This window comes from Panthera pardus, unplaced genomic scaffold (assembly GCF_024362965.1).
Source record: "Panthera pardus isolate Hobbes unplaced genomic scaffold, ASM2436296v1 HiC_scaffold_27, whole genome shotgun sequence".
NCBI lineage: Eukaryota > Metazoa > Chordata > Mammalia > Carnivora > Felidae > Panthera > Panthera pardus.
Window position 1 is genome coordinate 113,684,875 of NW_026526843.1, and position 24,147 is coordinate 113,709,021.

The 24,147-nt window shown below is 38.9% G+C and overlaps 1 protein-coding gene across 2 annotated transcripts in view; it reads right to left on the reverse strand.

Moving 5' to 3' along the window:
* MOSPD2 (motile sperm domain containing 2) overlaps positions 1-24,147 on the reverse strand; it is a 53,829-nt gene that overhangs the window by 22,379 nt on the left and 7,303 nt on the right. For both annotated transcript variants that reach the window (XM_019417937.2, XM_019417936.2), the window contains exons 3-7: positions 14,974-15,129; positions 12,793-12,879; positions 11,429-11,583; positions 8,674-8,734; positions 5,938-5,976 (exon numbers count right to left, since the gene is read on the reverse strand). In XM_019417937.2, the coding sequence (XP_019273482.2) occupies positions 5,938-5,976; positions 8,674-8,734; positions 11,429-11,583; positions 12,793-12,879; positions 14,974-15,129 (498 nt within the window). The remainder of the gene's footprint in view (positions 1-5,937; positions 5,977-8,673; positions 8,735-11,428; positions 11,584-12,792; positions 12,880-14,973; positions 15,130-24,147) is intronic.

The window sequence follows — 24,147 nt, forward strand, 5'->3', positions numbered from 1 at the left end:
CCAAAGCCCTGCCAACATGGTGTCTCCTGACCCAGGAGTTTTGTGAGGCCTCGGATCTGGTAGTGGCAGCAACAGGTCTCATTTCACAAGCAGACCAGAGCATACCTAGTTTAAATGTGCCACATTCAGGCCAGACACCAAAAACTGCCCACAGCAGGCAAAGAGAGTCTCTGCAAATGACTGGCCCGAGGATAAAGCAGCCAGGACACAACAGCAGAGCACACAGAGCACACACTGGAGACAGTCCCAGGAGCACCGGGCCCGGGACACTTAGACAGCAGGGCACCACGGGGTCTCTTCTTCATAAAGCCATCACCCTCAAGGACAGGAGACGGAGCTGCCTTTCCTAACACACAGAAACAGGCACCGAGACTTGGCCAAAATAAGAAGACAGAGAACAGGACAAGGCCACGGCTATGGCCAGAGATCTAAGTGAAACAGATATAAGTAACGTGCCTGATGGAGAATTTAAAGCACTGATCGCAAGGATACTCACTGGACTTGAGAAAAGAGTGGAAGGCATCAGTGAGACCATTAACACAGAGATAAGGAATAACAAAGCAGAGATAAAGGGCTCAATAAATGAAGTGAGAAACACACTTGATGGAAATGAACAGCAGCAGGCTGGAGGAAGCAGAGGAACCAATTCGTGACCTAGAAGATGGAGTAATGGAAAATAATCAAGATGAACAAAAGAGAAAAAAAAAAGAACTACACAAAATGAGAATAGACTTAGGGAACTCAGTGACTCCATCAAACATAATAATACTTATATTATAGGAATCCCGGAAGAAAAAAGAGGAAAGGGGGCAGAGAATTTATGTGAAGAAATAATAGCTGAAACCTTCCCTAATCTGGGGAGGGAAACAGATACCCAGATCCAGGTGGCACAGAGAACCCCCCCCCCCAAAAAATTAACAAAAGCAGACCCACACCAAGACATATTGTAATTAAAATGGCAAAATATGCTGATAAAGAAAGAATATTAAAAGCAGCAAGACAAAAGAATATAGTTACATACAAAGAAAACCCCATAAAGGTATCAGTGGCTTTTTCGGCAGAAACTTTCTAAGCCAGAAACGGGTGATGTGATACATTCAAAGTGCTGAATGAGAAAAACCTGCAGCCAAGAATAATCTATCCAGCAAGGTTATCATTCAGAATAGAAGGAGAAATAAAGAGTTTCCCACACAAACAAAATCTAAAGGAGTTCATGACCACTAACCGAGCGAGCCCTGCAAGAAATATTAAGGGGACTCCAAGTGGAAAGGAAAGATCGAAAGTGACAGTATAAAGGTAGGAAACACGAAAACAGTAAAAATGAGTATTTCTGTAGGAAATCAGTCAATGAGCTCATAAAATAAAAGGATGTAAAATATGGCAACATATACCCAAAAGAGGGGGAGTAGAGGAGGAAAGAATGGGTTCAAACCTAAATGACCATCAACTGAATAAAGGCTGCTATATGCAGGAGAGGTTATATATAAACATAATGGGAACTACAAATCAAAAACCACTAATAAATATGGAAACAATAAAGAGAAAGAAATCCATATATACCACTAAAGAAAACCAGCAAATCATGAAAGAAAGACAAGAAAGGATCAGAGAAAATCTGCAAGAACAACCACGAAACAAGTAATAAAACGGCAATAAATACATGACTATGAATAATTTCATTGAATGTAAATGGACTAAATGCTCCAATCAAAAGACACAGGGCGACAATGAATAAACAAGACCCATCTATATGCTGCCTACAAGAGACTCGTTTTAGACCTAAAGACCCCTGCAGATTCAAAGTGAGGGGATGGAGAAACACATTTGTCATGCAAGTGGATGTCAAAAGAAATCTGGAGTAGCAATACTTATATTGGACAAACTAGACTTTAAAACAAAGACTGTAACAAGAGATGAAGAAGGGCATTATATAATCATAAAGAGGATAACCCAAGAAGAAGAAATAACAATTGTAAATATTTATGCACCCAGCATGAAGACACCCAAGTACATAAAACAGTTAATAAGAAACATAATGGAACTAACATAATAATATAATAGTAGAGGATTTTAACATCCCACTTATATTAATGGGCAAATCATGTAAACAGAAAATGAACACAGAAACAACGGCTTTGAGTAATACACTGGACCAAATGGATTTAACAGACATATTCAGAACATTCCATACTACAACAGCAGAATACACATTCTTTTCGAGTGCATATGTAAAATTCTTCAGAAGAGATCACATATTAGGCCAGAAAACAAGACTCAACAAATTCAAGAAGATTGAAGTCCTATCATGCATCTTTTCTGACCACAGTGCTATGAAATCATAAGTCAACCATAAGAAAAAATTTGGAAAGACCACAAATACATTCAGGTTAAATAACATGTTACTCAACAATGAATGGGTCAACCAGAAAAATCAAAGAAATACAAAAGTACGTGGAAACAAATGAAAATGAAAACACAAGGATTCAAAACCTTTGGGACACAGCAAAAATGGTTCTAAGAGGGAAGTTTATAGCAATACAAGTCTACCTCAAGGCAAGAAAATTTACAAATAAAAAACCTGACCTTACACCTAAAGGAGCTGGAAAAATAACAAAGAGAACCTAAAACCAACAGAAGGAAAGAAAGAACAAAGATCAGAGCAGAAACAAATGATATAGAAATGAAAACGAACCTAAAAAACAAAACCAAAAAAATAATATAACAGATCAATGAAACCAGAAGCTGGTTCTTTGAAGAATCCAGTGAAACTGATAAACCTCTAGCCAGACTTAACAAGAAAAAAAGAGAAAGCATCCAAATACATAAAAATCACAAACAAAAGAGGATAAATAGCAATAAACACCAAAAAAATACAAACAATTATAAGAGAACATTATGAAAAACTATATGCCAGCAAATTGGATGACCTAGAAGAACATTCCTAGAAACATATAACCTACCAAAACTGAAACAGGAATAGAAAATTTGAATAGACAGATTATCACCAAAGAAATTGAATCAGTAATCAAAAACTTCCCAGTAAACAAAAGTTCAGGACCAGATGGCTTCACTGGTGAATTCCACCAAACATTTAAAGAAGAGTTAATAATTATTCTTAAACTACTCCAAAAAAACATAAGAAGGAAAATTTCCAAATTAACCCAATGAGGCCAGTATTACCCTGATACCAAAACCAGATAAAGATACCACTAAAAAAGAGCTACAGGCCAATATCACTGACGAACACAGATGCAAAAATCCTCAATAAAAAACTAGCAAACCAAATTCAACAATACATTTAAAAAAAATCATTCACCACAATCAAGTGGGATTCATTCCTGGGTTGCAAGGATGGCTCTATATTCACAAATCAATCAACGTGATACATCATATCAATAAAAGAGCCATATGATCATTTCAAGAGGATAGAAAAAGCATTTGACAAGGTACAACATCCATTCATTGCTAAAAATCCTCAACAAAGTTAGTTTAGAGGGAACGAACATACCTTAACATAACGAAGACCATATATAAAAACCCACAGCTAACATCATACTCAACGGTGAAAAACTCAGAGCCTTTCCCTTAAGGTTAGGAGCAAGATAAGGATGTCCACTCTAGCCACTTTTATTCAACATAGTACTGGAAGTCCTAACCACAGCAATCAGACCACAAAAAGAAATAAAGGGCATCCAAACTGGCAAGGGAGAAGTAAAACCCTCACTATTTGCATATGACATGATACTATATATAGAAAACCTAAAAGACTCCACGAAAAAACTGCTAGAATTGATAAACGAATTCATTAAAGTCACAGGATACAAAACCAATGTAGAGAATTCTGTTGCATTTCTATACACCAATAAAGAAGCAGCAGAAAGAGAAATTAAGAAAACAATCCCATTTACAACTGCATCGAAGATATTAAGATACTTAGGAATAAACTTAACCAAAGAGGTCAAAGACCTGTATTCTGAAAACTATAAAACACTGATTAAAGAAATTAAAGATGACACAAAGAAATGGAAAGAAATTCCATGCTCATGGATTAAAAGAATAAATATTGTTAAAATATCTATACTACTCAAAGCAATCTACACATTTAACCCAATCCCTACCAAAGTACCAACAGCATTTTTCACAGTAGAACAAATAATATTAAATTTGTATGGAACAACAAAAGACCCTGAAAAGCCAAAGCAATCTTGAGAAAGAAAAGCAAAGGTGGAGGCATCACAATTGTGGACTTCAAGTTATATTACAAAGACGTAGTGATCAAAACAGTATGGTACTGGCACAAATACACACACACACGTTGATCAATAGAACAGAACACAAAATCCAGAAACAAACCCACAATTATATGGTCAATTAATCTTCAACAAAGCAGGAAAGAATATCCAATGGGAAAAAGATGGTTTATTGAAGAAATGTTGGGAAAACTGGACAGCTACATGCAGAAGAATGAAACAGGACCACCTTCTTATACCATACACAAAAATAAATTTAAAATGGATTGAAGACCTAAATGTGAGGCCCTGAAACCATAAAAATCCTAGAATAGAATACAGGCAGTAACTTCTGTGACATCAGCTGTAGCAACTTTTTTCTAGACAGGTCCCCTAAGGCAAGGGAAATAAAAGCAAAACTAAACAATTGGGACCACACCAAAATAAAAAGCTCTGTACAGCAAAGGAAACAATCAACAAAACTAAAAGGCAAATAATCTGCTGAATGGGGAGAAGATATTTGCAAATGACCTATCTAATAACGGGTTCGTATCCAACATATATAAAGAACTTCTAAAACTCAACACCCAAAAAACAAATAATCCAATTAAAAATGGGCAGAAGACATGAATAGCCATTTCTCCAAGGAAGACATCCAGATGGCCAACAGGCACATGAAAAGATGCTCAACATCACTCATCATCAGGGAGATGCAAATCAAAACGATAATGAGATACCACCTTATACCTGTCAGAATGGCTAAAATAAAAAACACAAGAAAGAGCAAGTGTTGGTGAGGATGTGGAGAAAAAGGAACCCTTATGCGATGGTGGGAATGCAAACTGGTGCAGCCACTGTAAAAAAACAGTATGGAGGTTCCTCATAAAGTTATAAATGGAACTACCCCGGGGCGCCTTGGTGGCTCAGTCGGTTAAGCGTGTGACTTCGGCTCAGGTCATGATCTCATGTTTCATGGGCTTGAGCCCTGCGACGGGCTCTGTGCTGACAGCTCAGAGCCTGGAGCTTTCTTTGGATTCTGTGTCTCCCTCTCTCTCTGCCCCTCCCCTGCTCCTGCTCTCTCTCTCTCTCTCAAAAATAAATACACGTGAAAAAAAAAGAAAAAAATGGAACTACCTATGATCCAGAAATCACACCACTATTTACCCAAAGAATACAAAAACGCTAACTCAAAGGGATATATGCACCCTGATGTTTATAACAGTATTATATAATCACATTAGAGTTGGTAAAGAATGTTTTTCAATGCTTTAACAATTTTTTTTTTTCACCACAAAATGTATCATGACTGTCTTATTAAGTGACTATAGCAATTTGGAGTGCATTTCAGATTCATCCCACCTTCTTCCTCAATGCCCGAAACCCATGAGAAAACCTAGCCAAGGCCTATGTTCGGTGACATACCCCATCCGTGTGTGACAAACTGAGGCTCCTGGCTCTAGTTTCACCTGAATGGTTGAACATCTTGATGCTGTTTTTAGAGAAGACTAATGTATATCCCCAGAGCCTGGGGCAAGAATGTTAACTGAGTTTGCTTAGGAATCGTCTTTGAATGTTCCAGCTCCGGCCTCTTAAAGAGCATACAACAAGCACAACGTAAATTTTTTTTAAACAACCACAGAAATATGGCTACATTGGGAAAAAGGAAATCAGACATTTTGTTTTAGCGAAGTATAAATAATATACTCACCATTCATTATCCAAGGCATATCAAAGATCACCATTTTTGCTTAAAGACAAAAAAAACAACAAAAAAAAATTCAATGAATGTGATTTAGTATCACTATAGAATCATCACTTATACCTGGCCTAGAAAAAGCTGGTGATCTAAATGTAACTAAACACTGAGCTGGTTGACTCAGTTCTGATTCGGTGACGTGTGAGTGGTGCTCAAACCAAATTAACTTCTCACTGATGAGGGGCCCACTCAGGGTGGCTTTTGGGAAATCAACAATGCGCTATCATTGTCCTTTGGCAAACAGTCTGTTCTTTTGTTCATTTGTGGCTTTTGCTGTTTGCAGAAAGGTACAAAATAAATAAGTGGGTAAGCGGAGTCTTTGGATGTGGTATGTCATATTAGTGCCGATGTACAGTGAACTTTAGGAATGACCTCAATGTAATTTATTGGTTCTGATAATTTTTTTTCTTTTTTTTTTTTTTAATGTTTATTTATTTTTGAGACAGAGAGAGACAGAGCATGAACAGGGGAGGGGCAAAGAGAGAGGGAGACACAGAATCGGAAGCAGGCTCCAGGCTCTGAGCCATCAGCCCAGAGCCCGACGCGGGGCTCGAACCCATGGACCGCGAGATCGTGACCTGAGCCGAAGTCGGACGCTTAACCGACTGAGCCACCCAGGCGCCCCAAGTTCTGATAATTTTCTAGGGATTACATTGTAAAACCACTTACACGTTTTCCCCTCACCCCAATTTTAATGCATTATGTTTTAAGAAAGGCAAATTACTTATACTTTTCTTCATATTATGAGCCCCAGGAAGCCAATAATTCCCAAAGTATACAGTAGTATTATTTGCATATTTAGAAGACCTAAATAGCCCTATTAACAATTACAAGAACCAGAAATCACAAAGGGAATTCTTGATACCTAATTCATTCTATTCCAAATGAATCAAAATGTAATTTCATTCTTCTCTGAGCAGAGAAGCTCCTAGAATGGTTATTAATGTAGGACAAGTAAAGTACATGTAAGAAACAAGGTATCTTCAAAGAGGTACCCTGGAGCTTAATAACCTCAGTCTTCATCTGTGATATGCCTAAAAAGATCTGGACTTAAGATTTTAAGAAATAATGGTTGTATTTCATGACAGATTTTGAAGCATAACCAATTTAAGATTCTATAAAATTTAATGTCTGCAAAATTACATTATGTAGGTAAAATATATGCATTACCTCTAGTTAATTGGAATGAAGTGTTTCAATTCATCTTTATATAGGCCCATGAATTCATTAATAGTTTTCTCAAAAGAATCTTAGATGTGTTTTGTAAGGTAATAATGGTATTTATACTATTGATAAATGGCTCTTCACAAACTTAGATATTTCAATAAACAAGTGGATATTTTATTTTCATGTTTTACATAAGAGGAACAAACTAACCATATGGGGTAGTGACGCCCTATTGACCACTGATTGGCACTGCTCAGTAAAATGAATCGGGGTACGTGGTGGATCCAGGAAGAACTCAGAAGGAATAGCAGATCCTCCAGGTTTCCCAGACCAAATAGTCTCTTTACCTAAAAAGGTTCATGAGGACCCTCTCTGAAGACATGAGAGCATAGGGGTAGGAGTGGCAGTGATCCTCGAAATCCATTATGCTTTTTGTCTGCTCCTTACTTCACATTAATAATATGAAAGCACATCAAAGTAAGATGATTTAGGGGTTTTATGCTTTTGCATCACCTAAGTCATGAGTCCCCAAAGGCCCTAATTATGGTATCTTCCAGGGGTGTGCCCAGGCAGACCTGTGAGTTTCCATTTTCTGATATCCTTGTTGTCTCTCTCCTGCGTTTTTTACTTTGAGCCCACTGGAATTCAAATATATGACTGTTGGGGTGCCTGGGTGGCTCAGTCAGAAGCATCAGACTCTTGGTTTCAGCTCAGGTCATGACCTCATGGTTGGTGAGTTTGAGCCCTACGTCTGGCTCTGTGCTGACAGCGAGGAGCCTGCTTGGGATTCTCACTCTCCTTCTCTATCTCTCCCCCTTCCCTGCTCTCACACGCACACGTGCCCTCTCTCTCAAAATAAGTAAGTAAACATTTAAAAAATACATAGATATGACTATTTATGTGGGATAGTGTCTTCATTTCTCCAGAGGCAAACCACCATATAAATCCAAGAAATCAATGAATCAAAATGGGTACCTAAGATTTACGTGTTCTTCATTCAGGTAATTAATGCAAGAATCACAAAAACAAATTCTAAATTCAAATGTAGTCTACTGTTTTCTTAATGATAGTTTTTAAACAGCAATTAGTAATACAGTGTACTTTATGCATGAGTACTGCTTATCACACATATACTTTATTTATCAGTATTGTTTATCTGTTTCTTGCATGTAAGAAGTTCCATATAATAAATATCATTTTAAATGAGTTTTTCACTGAAAGATGAATAAAAATGGGAAATCTTGGAAATAAAGGTATGTTTTATGTCCCCATGTATGTGTGTGTTACAGGATGCCGTATATACAGTTTTGAATTTAAATTCTTAAAACTGTAAAGGACAATGATTATGAAAAATTTCCTTTATGTCTACTAGGATACGCACTTAAACTTCTATGCACACATTTAAGTTCTTCGTCAGAATATAAAACTTCAGGTATTAAAGTCTATAGTAACATAAAGCTATCTCAGTCACTGCCTATAGTTTCTACACATTATATTTTTATAAAGGAGTAAGTTACTTACAGAGGTATTTAGGGTAATAAACCTTAAAGCAGTTGATGATAAAGCGCACAAAGTCCATGTCCTAAAACACAGATTATACATTTAAAGCTTTAAGACTATCCACATTAGGGAGCTTTAAATTGCACACTTCCAAAGGTGATAAACTATTAAATACAAATGAGACAATTATTAAATTGTGTAAAAAATAAGCTCATATATAAATATATTCTCAGAGGCTAAGGTTTTAAGTCATTAAGCTACTTATAATAATCAGTCCTAATATCGAGTGAAAGAATTCAGACACTTAAACATCATTCATGTTATTTCCAACTAGTGAGATATGCAGGCTAAGGTAACATGGCATTATAAAGCAGATCGAAAGCAATCCCTACAGAGAAATTCTAAAAATCCGTTGAACAGTTAAAGAATTACTGAAACGAGCATACCGTTTACAACTTTACTACTTGCAATGATGATACATATAACCTATCGATTCTGGTATATCCGCTTTTTACCCCTAATTTCTACACCTTGTAATAGCTTTAGTAAAATACGTTTTATCAATCTCTTACACAACAGCTAATCTGATCATACTGGTGTGCTGTATGTACTTCGCTGCTAACTTCTTTCCTCTTATTTAGAGACCCAGAGGCAGAATTTTTTAGTTTACATTCGAGTGTTGTTCATGGACTCCAATCCCTGGAAAACTTTATGAACATAACTGTCTGTTGCTTCTCCTGCACCGAACACAGCCAACATGAACTTTGGTTATGAGGGTTACTATTCACATGGATCGTTTCATTCCGTGTCATTCCCTGGCCGCAAGCTGATTTACTAATCCTGACTGGCCATCTTAGAAGGGCTGTAGAACGAAAGATAACTGTGCAAATTTAAATCCATCAGTTACTGAAAGGTGAGCTGTCCCATAGATGAGTCTATAAAGTCATTCCTAGCATGTGAGTTAGAGTATCTTTAACTTCAGCAAACTGAAAAGTAAGCACCTTTAACTATCTTCAGTATTCATTATGGAATAAACCCTAGTATATAATGGTAACTTTATAACTAATCGTTATATCCATTGTGCACCGAGGTAAATAGTTTGTATTTAAGAGTCAAATATCTCGAAATAACTAGTTATATAAAAATTTGGTTACCTGTGTATGATCTGTGGCCCCCAGAGACTCTGCCAAAAGTCTTTATCTAAGATTCTTGCTTTCATCTTTTAAATGGATAGCCTTGCGTATAAAATCCCAAGTTACTGCTAATTCAAGTGGATTCGATGGGATGCCACTGGTGAAGTATATTAGTGGGTGCTACATTAAAAAGCTCCATGAAACCTGGTGCTCTGCATTCTGTGAGGATGTCTTCAAGGACTGTTTATTATCTTGTAAAATGTCCTCCCTTTGGGGATCCAAGAAATACTTTTCTTTCTAGTTCAAGTATCAGGAATGAATACACTTCTCCTAAGACACTGGTTTTAAAGTGTGGCCACTGAATAATTTTAAATGATTCCATTTCTTTCAGGCAGGCCACTGAAAGACTGAAGCCCGATTAGTGGCCCAACTCTAACAAATAACTTTTAGCTTTTTTTGCCTTGTAATTCTGCATACATGTTTATAAGCCAACTTAAATCCTTTGTGAATCATGAGGAAATCATATATAAAAATATCTAAATTAAGGGACACCTGGGTGCCTCAGTTGGTTAAGCGTCTGTCTCTTGACTTCAGCTCAGGTCATAATCTCACGATTTGTGAGACTGGGCCCTGTGTTGGGCTCTGTGCTGACAGCTCAGATCATGATCTCATGGTTCATGAGTTCAAGCCCTGCATCAGGCTCTTCGCTGACAGCACGGAGCCTGCTTTGGATTCTGTCTCCCTCTCTCTCTGCCCCTCCCCAGCTCACACTCTGTCTCTCTCTCTCTCAAAAATAAACTTTGAAAAAAAATTAAAAAAAAATAGATTTCCAGAAGTTAACCACGAGGCAATGAGTACGAATATGTATACTTTAAGGTTCTTAACATACTTTGCCAAGTGGATTTTCGAAAAGGTTTCAATGTCGCCCCAGGGAAGTGTGTGGATGCTCCTTCACCACTACCAGAAGGAGCTAAGGTTTGAACGTAAGAGACAACAACAGCTATGATAAATGTGCCAAAGTCGCCCCATCACCGCTGAAGGGTTTGTAGTTACCGCTGAGGTCACGCAAGGACCCCAATTAAGACTGGTGGGTTTTACTTATTTTTTAAGCTTGGCAAAATCCCCTGAAGAAAACGGGTCTCCAAAGCTAACCAAATCAAACAAAAACCCCAACGAGGTGACCAGTTGCTGTATGTGCAAAAGTCAGGTGAGCACCTCACAACTGCCAAGCATCGTATGAATCTGATGGTATTAAAGAGAGCGTACCTTACTTCACTCCCTATTTGAGTGTATTACTCTGTGCCAGGCACAGGGTTACGTGCCGCAGGATATTAATTCTGACAGAAGAGTTCACTGTTACCACTTCTGCTCATGACCCTGCCAGCCTCGACGTCCTACCTTGACATTGTGTGTATCAGACGAGGAGCATTCCTAGGAAGTACACAGTTTCAGTGCCAAACACCGAAGCAAATTTATTTCTCCACAAATCCTATTTCATGTCTGACTTCACTCACGATACGGAAGGCAAAAAATAAATCCCAAACATAACTTGGTTAGCTCAAACTTGCAGCGATGTCTGGTTGGGAGGAGTGGCAGGGAGAACATAATGATAAATAAGGCTTTGGAATTAAAGAAATGCTTACTATGCTATTTATTCCAGTTTCTGACAGGTCAAACATCACTGTTACAGGTTTCCCATTTTCTCTTTTAGCATAACGTTCCAACCAGAATGCGATAAGCTTCTTTTTGTCCAGTGTGGTTTTATGGTCTTTTATGTGATACTTCACCCTGATCCAGACTTTTAACAGAACACGGGATAAAAATAAGAAAAATATTTGTCATTATATTATTTTATGCCTATATCATTCCTATCCCTTGACATTTTTCTTCATTTACAATAAATTTTCTTTCTCACGTTAAAAACATCGCTTCCTTCTTTTCAACGGGAAATAGCGTGCACTTGGGAACCTTAGGGAGGAGCAGAGATGTAAACTATTCTCCCCTCGTAGGAAATAAACAAACTTCCCTAGTAAGTAAAGGGGAAGAGAAAATACAACAAACAATATTTGGTAATAACCTAAAAGTACTCTTCACCTTGCTTAACCAAAAAGCAAGCCAGTGGTTCTCTGGAGCACTAGAAAAGACCTTCCATGGGGAGGAGCAGCTTAGACAGAGGCCGGAGTCCAGTCAGGGCTGGGAGCCGCAAACCACTCAGAGCACTGTGGCTGGGACAGGCTGTGGCGAGTGCTGGGAAGAGGCGCTAAGGAGATAAGGGCTGGGCTGAAAGGGCTCCCAACGAAATGCTAAGGTAGCTGGGGCCCGGGGATGGTGTGGGGTCACCACTCCTCGTGGAGAGGCAAGGTACTTGAGATCACCCAAGGGGACTGTATTGCTGTAAAGTAAAAGACGCCAAGCAAGGAATGAAGTACGGGACGCATGTGGAAAGGACAGCGGAATGACAGGAATGAGGAATGAAGGCACGGAAGGAAGGACTGCCAGCGAAAGGAGGGAAATGCTAGAATACTGTTAAAACTGGACCAGACTGCATGCCGCATAGAGGGCAAGCAAGCCAAGCGCTCAGGGTGGGGCTCTGATGTTCTTGCCAAGTCCCAGCCTTGGCACCAACCAAGCTGGATTTAGGGTCGGGGCGAAGGGGGGAGGGAGAGGGGTAACGAGGGGGTCACCGGGACAGCAGGGGTGGTCCTTACCGCTCCTCCTGCTATAGCAGATTTCACAAGAAGCTAAGGGGAGAAGGTGGGGGCGGGGCCTTGAAAAGTCCACTCAGCAACCCTTAGCGACTTGAAATTTGCCTTTACCGTTTTATCATAATGCCAACAGACCACACAATGAAGTGTCTGACGCTGTGTCAACACGGCCCTAATGATCCCCAATTGTAAGGAACTTGATGTGTGGTACATACGGAGAAGGTTCTGCCTATTATTAACTCAGCTGACATAAATGCATCTCAAAATCTTGACAAGCCAGTACGTCAATTCAATATACTTACACAACTTGTTGCCTTCTTTGTCATAACCGTGCAGATAAATACCACCTATTTCCAATAACCATCTGGGAATGGAAGATTCAGTGAGGTCTAAAAAAGGATAAACCTGATGAGTAACTTTAACTTAGGAGCGTTTTAAAAAGAAAACTTACAATGTAGGGGCACCTGGGTGGCTCAGTCGGTTAAGCGTCTGACTTCAGCTCAGGTCATGATCTGACGGTTCGTGGGTTGGAGCTCCACATGGGGCTCTGTGCTGTCAGCTCAGAGCCCACTTCAGATCCTCTGTCCCTCTCTCTCTGACCCTCCCCTGCTCATTCTCTCTCAAAATAAATAAACTTACAAAAAAACTTATAACGTAAAGGTTAATGTTATATAGTAGGTCTGATACAAAAAAAAAAAGACAAGCTTATTCAGGCATCTGGAAAGAATCTCTGGCAATAAAAAATTTTGTTCCTTACTAACTAAACAAACCAACTAAAGACATGGATGAGAGAAATGGGGAAAAATCCATTTCCCTTGACACATCAGCCATTATTATATGGACACATTTCCATGTTTTGGTTGTTTCATATAATAACTGTCAACAAATACTATCACTATTGGGACAATTTCAAGATAACATGCTAGTAAATATCCACATTATAGTCTCAGAATTGATTTAAAAAATCACTATGGCTTCTCTAGTAAATTATTTTTCTGTAAAGTTTGATATCAAGTAGAGTCTAACACATTTTATAATCTTAGGGTGAGTGGAAAATACTTCAAAAAAAAAAAAAAAAAGCTAGATCCTTTAGCAGGACAAACAAAACAAGGTCTGCCCAGTCTGTAGTGAGGTTAAGAACCGACACAGCGAGGCAGCAAATGCCAAGGCTTTTGTTTCATTCACCCTGAGAACTTTCCAAGATTCGTTACCTTTTTTCTGTACCATTTACCGTATCTCTGCTATTTGCCACTGGAAACTAGCAGTTCTATATAAGAAAAAACTAATGTTGAGTTTAAAAGTTTATTCTGTACTTAAATAATTTCTATTTCTTTGCCTGAATTTTAAATGCATCACTGTTCATTGAAATGACCTACAGTTTTTACATTTCCAATCAAACTATCTCTTAAATACCACCCTCTGCCTCCTGGATTCTTTCTACAAGTATGAAGACTGGGGAGAGTATCTGCTCTGGATTTATTTGTTGACTTTTTTTGTCTTAACTTTCCAGACTCACTCACTCCAGAGTCTGTTACTCTCAAGGTCAGGAAATCCTTCTCAGTACCTCATCAAAACCAGTAGTTATGGGGGCACCTGGGTGGCTCAGTCGGTTAAGCGTCCGACTTCAGCTCAGGTCATGATCTCACGGTCCGTGAGTTCGAGCCCAGCGCCGGCCTCTGTGCTGACAGCTCAGAGCCTGAAGCCTGCTTCGGATTCTGTGTCTCCCTCTCTCTCTGACCCTGCCCCGTTCATGCTCTGTCTCTGTCTCAAAAATAACCAAACATTAAAAAAAAATTTTCAAAAACCGCAGTGGTTATGCCATATTCTTTGTGTTAAATTTTTAGGACAGAAATCATGGGTAATTTTCCTGCAAAGGGTGCTTCATCTACTTGGAAGACTATTTAAAAACCCCTTCCAGGACTTAAAACCCATTTTTGGGGGAAAAATGTCCATCTAGAATTGGGTCTTGAAATCAAGAAGTTAAGCAAAGGCTGCTATAGGCATCCTTGGGGATAAGCCTGTTTTAGGGATCCCCCAATCATTTAGTAATGCAACAGGGAGCATCTATTAGCACAAGGAACTCAAGGACAGAGAAAGACAATAAGGCAATAATGAAAAACAAAAAACAAAAAGACCCAAACTAAGAAAACAGTATCTCCTTACCTCTAGGCCTAGTAGTGAAGATGCTGTCTTGCTATTGTTCAATGGTACCCAACTAAATAAGCGCAGATTAACTCTGTTCGGGGTCAAAGGATCTGAATGTAATTTTGCTCTCCAGTGATCTCATTCCCCTATGAATGATACTGCTTTTAACACATTCATAAGATGCTCCCCGTCAAAGTGTTAGTGGGTTGTCATAAAACACTCTATTTTGGTGTTTTTGATGATTGCCAAAAATATCTGCAAATACACTATTTGATCAATGTAAAACTAACACTTATGCAGGGCACAGTATATTGTCGAGGTTAAATTGAACGGCTTACCGTTGACAGACATTTCTTTCCTCCACTGAAAACTCTCATCAAGCATCTTCAGTGTTTCATCGACATTATGATGCCTCCAAAATAAGTAACTTTCAACCCAGTTATCATCTTGTTGTAGCCTTTCAACATCACGTGGATCATATTTCTCTGACTTATCTAAGGAAAAAACAATAATAAATGGCCAAGTCAGATAAATTCTGCACTGAGGAATACCAAACGCTAATGCCAAAGGAGAAGAAAGATATACAAGACAAGGCTAAGCTCCAGAAGATAGCTACTTGAAGGGTGCAGTTCAGATGAAAATGCAGTTTAAAGGATTGATGGCATTTGTAATTGAGAGGAGGATAAAGTTATCCAAGGATGGCAAGTTTACTTTAAATGTGCCACAGTAGAATTAAAAAATAAGACCACAGTCAAATATTTTGCTGTTTAATTATGTTACCTGAACTTGAAATCCTTACCCTAGTCAATCAAAAGATGAAGTTTTTTATGTAAAGAAAAAAATTGTGCTCAAGAAGACATTTGTTTGGCAATGCTTGTTGAAAAAATGAAATACAAAATGGAAAACCGACCATGTGCAGCAGTCAACGTTTCCCATAATTGACTGGAGTAACTGTTTCCAATAATTTCCCATCATCCACCTGCACATGTGCTATGGTACCTTCCACATTTTGGTCCATTTTTCTGTAACTGACCCGTGTCTCCTCACAACCAGCTATGCACATCCAGGTTCTGCCATTCTGCAAGACTTCTTTCAAATGCTTCCTCTTCCACAAAAATTTCCCTGAGCCCAGAAGTAATTCCTTCCCTCCTGGGAACAGCTACAGGACTTAAACTGGGCTTTTTTTTTTAAAGGCACTTAGCATGTTTTCGTTCCGATCAGAGTTACTGGCATACATGCTGTATCTTCCCACACAGGGACTGTGTGTAGCAGCACCATCTATCCATTTTAGGAGTCCTCCAAAGCAGACTACACTGGTGCCAATGAAAAGGCCTCCAGGAAACATTTGTTGAGCGAATCTGTTCCTTCTCTATTTTTATTATCTCAGCTAATGGTACCCTCCCAGGGGCCCAAGTGAGAACTTCAGAAAATTCCCTGGCTCCTTCATCTCCATTTTTTTTTTTTTTTTTGCATCTGGTTAGACTCTAAGTTTTATAGATTCTCTCTCCTCGCTATTTGCTCTGCCTTATTTCAAGTCATCAGAGGTAACAGCCGAAAGGGCAGGAAAATACAAAGTGCATTCAAAGACTCTTCCTTGAGTCTCAATTTCCTTATCTTTAAACTGCTTTAGACGATCACAAGGTTGTGTGAAGATCAGATGAAAATGTATACAAGAAAGTACTTGGGAGCTTAAAGCACTATAAAATGTAAGATTAGACCATAAGCCATGCACTTGTACAGTGTCACCTTGGAGGTGGTTTTCAATTTCTGGACTCTATTTTTCTAATCTATACAATGGCCGGTTCTGTAGTAGGTAAACTTTGGAAAATGCTTTTTAGCTCTGCTACTCAAAGATTTGTCAGTATTCAAAGTACAAATTTTCTTTAGTTCTGATTTATAAACATGAGCCGGATAGGAGAGTTTACATGGTTTAGCCTCAAGAGGCCCCTGCGAGCAGGTGTCCCCTGAAGAAGCACCATCCAGTCCGGCCACTGGACAGCCCTCTCCACTCAACCAATACAATGTTTTCCCTGAAATGACAGGCTGACTTCTTCATTTCCAAGAACACTTCTGCCAAATACCCAGGTCTGAATAACTACAGTTTACTCGCCATGAAAAATGTGACTAATTCAGGTGGCAACTCGAACGCGCAGGAGTGGTTAGTGTGTGCGGCCCAATTTTGTCACACAGAACGTTAAAAGGACATGTACTGAGGGGCCAAGGCTTAATAAAGTTGACCGCTTCATCAGGGACTTTCTAAAACAAAATTGGCTTCTGCTTTTTTTTTAAATTGCGAGCACCCACAATGAAGACTCCAATGACCCCTCGTCTTGATGGGCACTGAGGAGCCAGCACTTTTCCCCATCACTGCTTCTGTGTAATCAGCTCAAATGTCAACATAGTGATAAAGACACACGGCTTCTCAGTATTGTTATGAAGACAGTTGTGACCTCACAGGTTCCTGCAGAGTCGTGGGCATCCCCAAGGGTCCAAAGACTAAACTAAGAACCACTTACCTAGAACAATGTGGCAAGCGGTAAAAACTCAATAAATAATAGCCGCGGGGCGCCTGTGTGGCTCAGTCTGTTAAGCGTCTGACTTTGGCTCAGGTCATGATCTCGCGGTTCACGAGTTCGAGCCCCGTGTCGAGCTGTGTGCTGACAGCTCAGAGCCTGGAGCCTGCTTCGGATTCTGTTTCTCCCTCTTTCTCTGCCCCTCCCTTGCTCATACTCTGCCTCTCTCTCTGTCTCTCTCTCAAAAATAGATAAAACATTAAAAAAAATAAAAAAACAAAAAAAAATTAGCCATAATAAGTATAAAACATTATTGTTATTATCATTATTACTACCACTGCTGCTATTACCACTAGGGATACCATAAAAGAGACAGTGCCTGTTACTAAGAAATTTAAAACGGACTGCTTTTGGATAGCTTTTAGGGATGCAGGTCTCTGAAGTTAGAAATCTCTATGTTAAAATGACTATTATTATCAGAACATGTATTTGCTTGTGAAATGCTTGTTCAGTATTTGTCCCTAGACAGACGCAGAAAAGAGAGAGCAAGGAAAAGATGGAGAAGGAAAAGATTGGGGAGGGGGTCCCGTGGTGGTGGTGGGAGGGAGAGACGTGGAAAAAAAGTCCAGCCAGAAGAGGACAGAGAGGAGGACTGAGGCAAGGAGGGAGGAGAGAGAGAGTGAGAGAGAAAAAGAGAGTAACCTGGGCATTCAAGGGAAGGAAAACCTGGCCTGGGACTGCAAGGCCACGTGTAATAAGTGTGTTGATGACAACATAATTTGCTGCTTTCAAATACTGCACTCGGGCAACTGAACCTGCAAGTGTGAGGTAGTTTTCAGAAAACTAGTCCTGTGGCAAAAAGAGACATTACAGGAATAAACTAAAGATGTACACTCAAAAGGAAACTACAGCTCCCAAAACACATATTTGTGTACGCACATGTCTGCCCCCCACCTACTCAGGACACTGTTTTGAGAGACTTTTACCTCTTGATAATTAAAGCATAAAGAGGAAGAAGAGATTAGTTTTATACACATACAGGTACGTATACATATATATTCCCATAATACCTTTCATCTTTCTGTGAACCACTGAAAACTTTCATCGCAAACCAACATTAATCTTGGGCAGTGGGTTCTATTTATTTATTTATTTATTTATTTGAGAGAGAGAGAGAGAGAGAAAGTACATATACTCGAGCAAGGGAGAAGCAGAGAGAGAGAGGGAGAGAGAGAATCCCAAGCAGTCGCCGCGCTATCAGGGCAGAGCCCGACACAGGGGCTCAATCTCATGAACCACGAGATCATGACCTGAACCGAAATCAAAGAGTCAGGCGCTTAACTGACGGAGCCACCCAGGCACCTCTAGAACTGTGTTTTAAAAGTTAAAAAAAACACGAAAAAACATCTCGCCAGATTCAGTATACAGGGCAGAGTGATGGAGTCTGAAGACCCATGCTATTAACTACGTAGAGGGACCGAGCCAGCCGCTCTAGGCCTGATTTTCTTCTCGGTGAAATAGAGATGAGGTCTGTCTACCCATCGTCCTATGAAGATCAAGAACATCCCCCAAAGTTTAAATAATATATAAATGAATTGTGATTAATGTAAGGTAGAATTATACCCATGAATAGAAGACTAAATTCTCACTGACCTATTAGTCAGTTGAGAAAATCTTAGGAGTATACTGTAGTGATTATAAATGTGCCTGCAGTTTAGATAAAGGTTGGAAAAAATACAAAAGTATTCTGATAATGAAAACTAGAGGACAGTTATGAACTGGACAGCATAATGATGTTCGAAAGCAGCAAATACATAGCTGTGAAACATTATAGTAATTTAGAACCTCTTATTTCTCCAGGACTTGGAGCACTGACCAACTTGAAAGTCCTGGTAGGGCCCTGGAATGGCATCTGTATTAGCTGGACCATTTCTACTGGCTGGACTGTGTTAATGTCAACAATGGGAGCCATCAAGCTGAAATAACAAAATATTCCCTTAAGGCCATCCTCTGTTAGTAGGCCGCAACCTACCCTAAATCTCCGCTTTCCTATGAAGCTATCTGGTGAGAGACTGAGAAGCAGGTGATCTCTTAAAAAAGGGATTAAGCCACTGGCCTATACCAGTAATTCTCAAACTTCAGCACCAGTCAGGATCATCAGGGGGGCTTGTTTAAAAAGGAATTATTGGACCCCACTCCCAGAGTGCCTAATTCATGGGTGGGAACCAAGACTCCATATTTGTACCAAGTTCATACAGGATTCGGACACTGCTGGTCCAGAGACCAACATTTCGAGAACCACCAGTCTATTACAGGTGCGGGCAAGCTTTTGGTATAAGGGCTAGATGGTAAATATCCAAATACCTTAGACTTTCAAGGCCACAGATGGCTGCTGTTGCTGCCTTTTTTTTTTTTCCAGCAACCCTTTAAATATACAAAAACCATCCTCAGCTGGAGGCCTATAGAAAAAACTTTGGTCTGTTGTAGAGAGGGGAGGAGCTTTCTATCTTAGATGAGATATACCTTCGTTTATTTATTCAGGTCTTCTTTTGATGTTTAGTAATATTTTATAGTTTTCTCAAAAAAAGAAAAAAATGTTGCAAATGTCTTCTATTAGATTTAGAGGTTTCTGTGTTGCTATCTTGAGCCAATAATAACAAGAAAGGCAAACTTCATACCTCTTATTTTCCTTGCCATACTGATAACTAGGTTATTTTATATACTCTAGAATTTTAGAAATAATAGTGAAGATCACTGTCTTGCCCTTGACTTTACGGGAAGTATTTTCAAGTTTCACAATTAAACATAACATTTGCTGTAGGTTTTTAGAAGATACACTTACAGAAAGTTTTCCTTTGCTAAAAGTTTTGCCTGCTTTATATAAAGTTGAATTATAGCCAGTGTGGTTTCTATCTTTATTGAAATAAACATTTTCCCTCATTTTGTTAATGCATACATATTTGTATTTGCTCAAATAAGTATGGAAAAAAGAGAAAACAAATTCAGTTAGATCAAGGGAAAAGGGAAGGGACTGATGAGGCACATGAGGTGAAAGATGTCTGATGTTTACCTTTTTTTTTTATTTTGAGAGAGAGCACATGGGAGGGGCAGAGAGACGGGGGGTGGGGGGGGGTGGGGGGGGGTGGGGAATCCCAAACAGGCTCCTCACTGTCAGCATGGAGCCCAAAGCAGGGCTCAAACTCACAAAACTTGAGATCATGACCTAAGCCAAAATCAAGACTCAGATGCTTAACCGACTGAGCCACCCAGGTGCCCCACAATGTTTACCTTTTTATGTGATTTTTATTGGTGAACTGTACCTAGTCAAAAATTTTATTGGAAAGCATTTTTTTAATGTGGTAAATTCCTCTGCTGCATTTTCTGATCGTGACTCATCTTTGCATTCCTGGGACCAGCAAAACTGCTTGGGCCTCATGTGTACGTGTGTATCTCTGTGATGGGGACAGTGGTAGAAATCTATGGCTCCCAACTCAACTTCTTGAATACTCACTGTTCTATTTATGTTTTTTACTTCTAATTGAGACAATTTGAGGTCATTTTTCTTTTCTCCAGAAAGCTTTGCACTTACTCTAAGTTTTATACCTTACTATGATAAGGCTGGTGATTGTATTCTCTCAGGATTTTTAAAAAACTCTCCACCACATCTATAATTCTGTCTGCTGTTTGCTCCCAGTGTAAGTCTTTGCATTCATCCCTTTCTATTAATCAGTCATCCTAGGTTTGTCTGTTTCACCAGTCCTTTCAAAAAAACAGCTTAGGGCACCTAGGTGGCTCAGTGGGTCTGACTCTTGGTTTTGGCTCAGGTCATGATCTCCAGGTTCGTGGGTTTCAGCCGCGCATGGGGCTCTGCACTGTCAGCATGGAGCCTGCTTGGGATTTTCTCTCTCTCCCTCTCTCTCTCAAAATAAACAAACAGACATTAAAAAAACCCAGCTGAAGTTTATTCTACTATCTTCTTTCCTATACCATGAATATCTGCTCCTATTGCTTTCCTTCTACTTTCTCTGTAAATTTATTCATGTTCATTTTGTAGCTCCTTGAATTGAATCTATTGCTGATTTTTATGGGGGCCTTGTTTTCTAATGAATGAATGTAAGACCACAGATATTCTGCTCAGCTTTAACTATTTAATAATTTCCATTGTGATATCTTCTTTAACCAATGGTTATTTAGCAGAGGTAAGAATTACACACATTACTGGGAAGTTGTTAACCCGTGGGTTATTTAAAGGTATGTTATTTTTGTTTCCTAACATTTGATTTTTGAGTACCTGTTTGACTTTTTTTCTTTTTCTCTTTTGTTTTTTTTGGGGGGGCTGAAACCCGGGATTTGTGACTTCTAATATAGTTGCTTAATGGCATGAAAACACGGTGCGTGTGATCTAGCTGCTTTGGAATTTCTGAGACTTCCTTTATGACCTAATATGTGGTGAATGTTTGCAAAAGCTGCAAGAGAACAAATATATTTTCTTTTTTTTAAGTTTATGTATTTATTTTTGAGAAAGAGAGCACAAGGGAGGAAGGGACAGAGAGAGGGGGACACAGAATCTGAAGCAGGCTCTAGACTCTGAGCTGTCAGCACAGAGCCTGACGTGGAGCTCAAACCCCCAAATTGCGAGATCATGACCTGAGCCGAAGTTGGGTGCTTACCGACTGAGCCACCCAGGTGCCCCTATATTTTCTAAAGTATATACATTCTCTATTGGGCAGGAGAGACTATACATTTATACACACATATACATATATGTATCTATGATCAACTTTGCTCGTTGTGTTAAATGAAAGTCTAAAGTCTTGGGGAGCCCAGCTGGCTCAGTCAGTAGAGCATGTGACTCTTGATCTCAGGGTCATGAGTTTCAGCCCCACGTTGGGGGTAGAGTTTGCTTAACACAACAAAAAAAAATTTTTCATAAAATCTAACATCTTAAGGCTTTCTTGCCTGCTTGTTCTGTGTATTTGTGAAAGGTTTGTTAAAACCATTCAACATGTTTGTGGATTTCTTGAATTTCTCTCATAATTCTGGGAGCGTTTGCTTTATGTATTTGAAAGCTATATGGTGAGACACTATTTTATGTTGTTAATTCCTAAATGTAATACCTTTTCAGGGTTCCATTTATCAACAGTAGAATCCCTTTTGAAATGTACTGATGTTTTTCATTCTAAATATTTCATCTAACAAAAGTGCAGCCAACACAGTATCACTTTTGGTTAGTATTTGTTTTGGACACTTTTTTCCATCTCCTTATTTTCAAGTTTTCTGCATTAATTTTAATAAATTTAATAAATTAATATAGTGTTTTGTAGGTAGAATGCAATTAAGATTGTAAAAATCTGCTCTGTTAATAAGTATAAATTGGTTTACATTTATGGTAAGGTGATAAAGTTGGGGTTATTTTGCTGTCTTACTCTCTTTTCTAGTTCCTATGCTGTTTTTTTCCTTTCACGCTTCCCGCTGGAGAGATTCACCTTTTCATCCCTCCATAGCTTGGAAATTAAATATTTATTTCTGGAGCTCAGAAATATTTGAAATATTCACATTTTATTGACAAAATCTACAGTTAATTATCTCTACCTTCCTTCTAAATAATTCAAGTCCTTCCAACCTCCCTACACCTGCTAATACTGTTAAAAATTTTTTTACTATTAACATGTAGATTTTTTTTTCTTTACTGATTTATTTACCCATTTCTTTGCTTTTCGTTGTTTCTGGATCTTTCTGCCTCTTTCTGGGTTCTATATTCTTATTCATGAAGTAGTCTAGTAATTTTTTATTAGAGATGGACTGTCATTCTTTGCATATCCTAAAAGAATTTACCCTCACCTTTGACTAAATATTCTAAATGGGCAGTTACCTCCCTTAGCATTTTCAGGAAATTATTTCACTGTTACCTGGCATTAATTGCTGCTGAGGAGAAATCAAATAGCAGTCTGATTTCTGTTCCTTTGCAGACAATCTGTCACTTCTTTCTGGTTGTCTGATTTTTTTTCTTTGTGGTGTTTTGACAGTTTCACTATGATATGCCTAGGGAATAATTTCTTTTTCCTTCATGATGCTCAGATCTTATTATGCTTTTTTAACCTGAGGATTTATTGTTGTTTTAAGTTTTTTGAGAGAGACAGAGAGAGAGAGAGAGAGAGAGAGAGAGATGGAGAGAAAGAGAGAGAGTCCCAAGCAGGCTCCACACTGTCAGCGTGGAGCCCAATGTGGGGCTTGAACCCACAAACCGTGAGATCATGACCTGAGCCGAAATCAAGAGTCAGATGCTTAACCGACTAAGCCACCCAGGTGCCCCACACCGGAGGATTTAATGTCTTTTTTAAACTCTGGCAAACTGTCAACTATTTTACCTTCCAACAGCACAGTCTCTTTTTCCTTCTGGAAGTCCTATTAAACGTATATGGGGTTTCTCATGTCTTTTATTTTCTCTTACACAGTTCTGATTTTTTTTCCTCCAATGATCTGGGTATACAGTAATTGCCTGTACAATAACTTAAAAACTGTCTATGAATGTCCTATGTCAGTGAATATATAGCAGTATAATGGGAAAAGAAAATCTTCTGCAAGTCATGGCCCTACTACTATATATAAAGTAACTAATGTCAAACACGTTCTATACATACATGCCAAATCTCTAAGGTCAACACAAATTCTGCTGAAAACAGTTTGGATAGAAATGTAGCAAATTTTTGTCCTCCCTTTCCTGGATGAACAACTGCAAGGGGGAAAAAATTATAATTTCTGTGAGCTCTACTCCATCTCCTTGAGATCTAATCAAACCAAACTCGAACGAGAGATTAAAATTTTCAGCGATGAAAAATCATTCATGCACTCCACCACCCAGAGGACACAGATTTGGTAAACAGACCCCTCTTTGCATGCAAGCTTTTCAAATAGTTGACTAAATACAAGTGACATGTTAGGAATGACAGTGTACTAGTCATAGTCTCTAAAGGTGCATAATCTCACTATACATTTGGG